This window comes from Eucalyptus grandis, chromosome 5 (assembly GCF_016545825.1).
Source record: "Eucalyptus grandis isolate ANBG69807.140 chromosome 5, ASM1654582v1, whole genome shotgun sequence".
NCBI classification, from domain to species: domain Eukaryota; kingdom Viridiplantae; phylum Streptophyta; class Magnoliopsida; order Myrtales; family Myrtaceae; genus Eucalyptus; species Eucalyptus grandis.
Genome location: NC_052616.1, coordinates 41,873,188 through 41,878,519, shown reverse-complemented (window position 1 = coordinate 41,878,519; position 5,332 = coordinate 41,873,188). Strand labels below are relative to the sequence as shown.

At 40.8% G+C, this 5,332-nt stretch overlaps 1 protein-coding gene and 1 long non-coding RNA gene across 2 annotated transcripts; one reads left to right on the top strand and one right to left on the bottom strand.

Moving 5' to 3' along the window:
• Positions 1-728: 728 nt before the first annotated feature.
• Positions 729-2,770, bottom strand: LOC120293913. Its single transcript, XM_039313716.1, has 5 exons — positions 2,622-2,770; positions 2,334-2,494; positions 1,934-2,222; positions 1,629-1,789; positions 729-1,114 (listed from the first exon to the last, which is right to left on the bottom strand). Exons 1-5 carry the CDS (start codon positions 2,768-2,770, stop codon positions 777-779), a joined length of 1,098 nt encoding a protein of 365 aa, XP_039169650.1. The 3' UTR covers positions 729-776.
• A 284-nt stretch (positions 2,771-3,054) lies between these two features.
• LOC120293126 lies at positions 3,055-4,605 on the top strand. Its single transcript, XR_005550790.1, has 2 exons — positions 3,055-3,209; positions 3,714-4,605. It is a non-coding gene; the product is annotated as an uncharacterized LOC120293126 (long non-coding RNA).
• Positions 4,606-5,332: the final 727 nt, after the last annotated feature.

Genomic DNA, 5,332 nt, shown 5'->3' with positions numbered 1-5,332 from the left:
ATTTGGAGAAAAGTTTTAACATTGAAGTAAGTGACATACGAAAATTATAACATTTCTATTTTTTTTCTGTTAACACGTTATTAATTGTTTTGTTAGTAATTAGATATGACTTGTGATGTAATTTCGTAGCCACTGAGCACATTACTGAACCCATGTTGCCTTTGTTTCTCTCATTTTATGCATTGTGTATTCTCTCGGCGGTCGAAGGTGGTTGCCAGAGCGAAAATGTCCTAGAGTCAATGTCCGTAATGTTTGCTCATGTTTCCATCCCTCTATAGTGTCTTCCTTGATCATATCTCTGTTCCATGAAATTCTATGATGATGCAATTGTAAGTCTTGGATGGCGAGTGGTCGACTAGGGTGGACATCCGACTTATATACATATCCAACATGAGAGAAAACCAACCCGAAAATACCTGGGGACCCATGAAATACCACCATCTAGACTTTGTGGCTTACTTCAATGGCCTTGACCCTTGCGCATTTGGTCGGACTCAAGCATATAACTTCAAGTTCCCGAGTTGGAAATTCTTTTCAATAAACATTTGAAGCACATCTGTTTAATTTAACGACCTTAAGTATAATTTAAGCTCATTAGATAAAGAATTTTGAGCAATTTTCCATTTCAAATTATTAATATACAACATATCCAACTTACTATGATATTTAGGATGGGCAACAACAACTATATAGCTATGTTAAGAATTTCAAGCGAGATTTGAGCACGATGACTTGATTGCATATTCATTCAAAAGTTTTAAGATTCCACCTAATAATCATATAAGAAGCCAAACTGGGAGCACAAAATTCACGTGGAAATACACGTACACACTATCCTTAAGGAATTTATTCTGACACAACAAATACGAAAGTAAGTCATTGCTGCGATGGTGCGACGCCCGGGCCCGGCTTCGATGGTGCGACCCCGGCCCCGGCTGCGATGGTACAACGGCCGGCTCTGATATGACACTTGGCTTTGATACAACGCAGATCTGGACTTCAACCACCAGAGTATCATTTTGAATGAACCCTTTCTTTGATTTCTCGAGATCCTTCAAGGGCATAAAGTTTGCATTGCCCACTTGGGGATGTGAGGCACTTAGCCAGCGCTCAACTGCAATATACTCCTACTCAGTACGGACTCAAGAGAAGAGAGAGCATTATGCTTTTTCAATAGAAGATGTACATGCGTACATGAATTGTTGCTATGGTATTCAATAGTTGAGAGTTATACAGATGGGCTCGAGCCCTTTCCAGAAAGCCATTAAAATTTTCTCATAAAATCAAAGTGATATTCATTTTATAAAAAAATCTTGAATTTTTTCTAGTGATTTTAAATGGTAATACTAATATGAATTTGCATCAGCCCGTTTGTTTTGGATTAAGTAGAAAATATATATATATATATATATATATATATATATATATATTCTTTCTTTCTTGAAAAATTTATGACATTCAAATTTCGAAAAAATTATGAAAATGTTATATTCGAATTTATGTGCCAGCATCTGCATTTTATAACAGTTTTGGGTGTCTTGTGTAAATAAAGAGTCAAAAGAATGCATCTTGCAAGATTTAAAGTACGTAAAAACAACAAAAGTAAAAGTCAATCCAGAAAAACATACATTGCTTCTTCTCCTGATGTCTCCCTTTGAGTTGGTCCACCACACTTAAATTGAACTCTTTATAAACTTGCATCTTCTCAGTAAGGCCTTGCACTTCCAAGTAAACGGACAGCGACTTTCCCCTCCCGGCCTCATTGCCTTTGGGATACACCAATAACTTCCTACGCACGACAATTGCAGGTAAACGAAAATAAGTTTTAGCTAATTCTATTTACGAACATAAGCAACAAGAACAAATAAATTTAGAAAGGTGAAAGGCGAGTAGCTAATTTCATTTTCACAAAGAAAAAATTCTGGCAACGTACCATTTCCTTTTTTCGCAGTCAAACTCTCTGAACCGAGGATCCGTGCCCGATGTGGACCAGTTTTCGATCTTCAAATGCCATGTGTTTTGTTCCGGGTATCTGATCAAGGAAAGAGACTCCTCCTTCACCTTGTCAGGTTCGATGACAAAAACTTCAGCCCCAAATGTACAAGAGTACTTTTCATCAAGGTATCCATTTGAAAGTTTTTTGAATTCTTTCAGGGAAAGAAACCGAGGAAACCCGTATTGGGTCTTCAAGCCATAGAAGCAGCTTATCGCCTCATCGGCATCTACAGGGATTTCCACAAATTGGTATAACTCTGTTGTTAATTATAAACAATGATGATGTAATTGGAACTGCGACCTTATAAACATTGATTATGAATAAAGTGATTATCAACCTTGAATGGTCAAGTACTTGTTTCGTGATTTGTCATGCACAAAAAGCTTGTAGTTGACGTGAACCGTCTCATTGGATTTAAGGTCATCGATTGACAAATAGAGGGAAATATATCCTGAACCATTATCATTTTTGTTTCCTTTAGGGTAAAGAGATAGCCTCCTGATAAGAAAAAATAAACATTTAATTAGCTATTAATTGATTAAGCATTAAAATTGTTGTTCCAATAAAGAGCATTTAGTGAGATGAAAATAAGTTCGGAAGGAAAAAAAGGAAATCAAAAACTCACCATTTGTGGCCCCCAGTGTTAAATACACCGGAATCATACTTGTCCAACTTTAATGGTACTTCAAATGATTCAATTTTCAATGAAAAATGAGCTGGTGGAAGATCTCTCTTGTACTTGACAGATTCTGCCAAAAAAATGAAAACAATCATTCGGACACAATTAATTATTTTAGGAGATGGAAGGTTATTAAGGACGTGCATGGAAACGTTTCTAAGAAACGTTTACGGAACACTTCGTACAGAAAGTGTTAACAAAAAGCAAAAAAGGAACAGAAACGCGTTTGGTTGCGTTTTTTTTTTTTTTTTTTTTGTTTTGGAACGAAATAAGAAAAAAAAAAAGAAACATAAAAAAGTTGTTTCTTTTGAAAAGAAACACTTCTTGGAAGGCACAAAAGAACAAAAACCAAAAGAACAAAAAAAACAAAATTGGAACAAAGGATGAACACCGGCTGAAGCTCTTCTCCTCCGTGCGTGCTCGTGGCTCTCGTCGGCTGAAGCTTCGTTCTCCCTTTTCCGGCGTCTCTCCATCTCTCCGGCGGCTCCCACTCGGTCTATTCTCTCTGGCGACTCCTCACTCCGGCGACTCCAGGTACGTTTCTCCCCCTTCTCCGGTCAGCGTTGCTCCCCCTTCGGCGCTCCTCCTCCGGTCAGCGGCTCCCCTTCGGCATGACAGATCTGGGACGGCTCGCTCGAGCCTCGAGCGAGCGTTGCTCGCCCAGATCTGCCGCGCCGAAGGGGAGCAACGCTCGCTCGAGAGCGAGCTCGAGCTGTAGCTCGATCTGCAGCTGCTCGAGCTCCCCTTCGCTCGCTCGAGAGCGAGCTCGAGCTGCAGCTGCTCGAGCAGCAGCTTGAGCTCGAGCCGCAGCTCACTCGAGCAGCATCTCGAGCGAGGCTCGAGCAGCAGCTTGCTCGAGCAGCAGCTCCAGTGAGCTGCAGCTGCTGGAGCAGCAGCTCCAGTGAGCTGCAGCAGCTCGAGCGAGCTGCTCGAGCAGCAGCAGCAACTCGAGCAGCAGCAGCAGCTCCTCTGTCCGGGTTCTCATCCTATGCACCATCTTTCTAAAGCACACCGCAGCTGCTGGCTTCTGTCTTGCAGATATAGGTGAGATGATGACTCGCCAGTTTTCTTGTGGGCAGGAGAGTCTCAGTTTATTGGAGGAGCTGTGCGTTCAATCCAAGGCCAGCATGCTGATTACTTTGGGCGGCGATGTGCCTGTTGATGAAACAAACGAAGGAGACGACCTTGAAGCTACTCAGTTTGTCATGGAAAATGATGATGACATGAAGGAGGACTTGGACCTCCCTGAGACGGCTAGGCCACGTAAAACTTCCCAGGTTTTTATCTGTCAAGTCAATGTCTGGGCTGCCTGATGTGTTATTATCTCCAAAAAGGGAGGAAAACGACACCCTGAATTGTGAATATGAGTTTTATGCGATGGAAGACGATGAGGGTGAAAATCATGACGATGCCATCAACCGTCCCAAGGTGGGGGCTTTCAACCGGAGCATGAGTTTTGCAGTGCAGCAACACGACAACGAGGGCGAGGGGATCTCTTTCGGAGATATGAGCGAAGATGAGTGGGTACTGTTCCTTGAAATCTTCGAGAAGCTCTTGCCCGAGGTCACGGAGAACGCTAGATGCAACAGCTCGAAGCAGAGGTTGGGAACTTCTTGCGACTTCTGAGGAATCACCAAAGCAATAGACGATTTAAAGATCAGCAAAAAAAGATAGAAAGAAGCTCGGACACAGATCGCTTGTAATTATTGTGGACTAATTTTCCTTTTCTGTTTCCCAAATGACTTGCTAGTATAGATTGTAGATAATGACCATTTGGGGCCCGACGTGAGAGGAAAAGCGATCGGCAAGTCGCCGTCCTTTCCTTTTTCTACTCTCTCACGCGGTTTCGTCCTCATTTTGTAACTATCACCATGCAATTATATCAGTGTGTATTGTATTGTGTATAAGCTCATTGCCCCGTTTACATCAATGTGTGTATGTTCACTCTAATCTGCACAATCAAATTTGAGGGGTCTAGTTTTCTGGAGCATGGCAGTAAAGCTACTCCAAAAGTCCTGTCAACTGGTGTTGGTGCATCTCTAGCCCTGTTTTGACTTTAGAATGGCAAACCAACTAGACAGTAGCTGATGCAAACATCGAATGTTTTTGCTTCCTTACCAGGTTACGGCGCACGTACAGGAGAATTTTTGTCGTATTAAAAATAAATTAAATAGATGACTACAGAAAATTAATGAGCATTTCATAATAATAAGCATTCAATATCAATTTTAAACTTTATTAAAAAAAATTTAAAAATAAAAATAATAAATAATAAATAAAAAAAAACATAAATTTTTGTTGTTTACCAAACGTGTTTCTGTTCTTTTTCTATTCTAGGAACAGAAATTGACTGCGATTACCAAACATGTTTCTGTTTTTTTTATTCCAAGAACAGATTTTTTTTTACACTTACCAAACGCGTTCTTTTGTTCAAAAACTGTTCCCGGAATGTAAACACTTTTTTTTTTGTTTTGTTCCTAGGAACAAAAAAAAAGAAACAGAATTTCGCTATGGCACGATTATTGGCTCTCATGTGGGCCGTTGGATTCGTGTGTTCCTCCAGCGTTTAGGGAGTCCATTGGTCTTCCGAAGCGTGCAAGAGCGCTAATCTGTATACTCCGGTTGGTGCTGCTCTTAAAAGTCTCCTAGAAAGATGG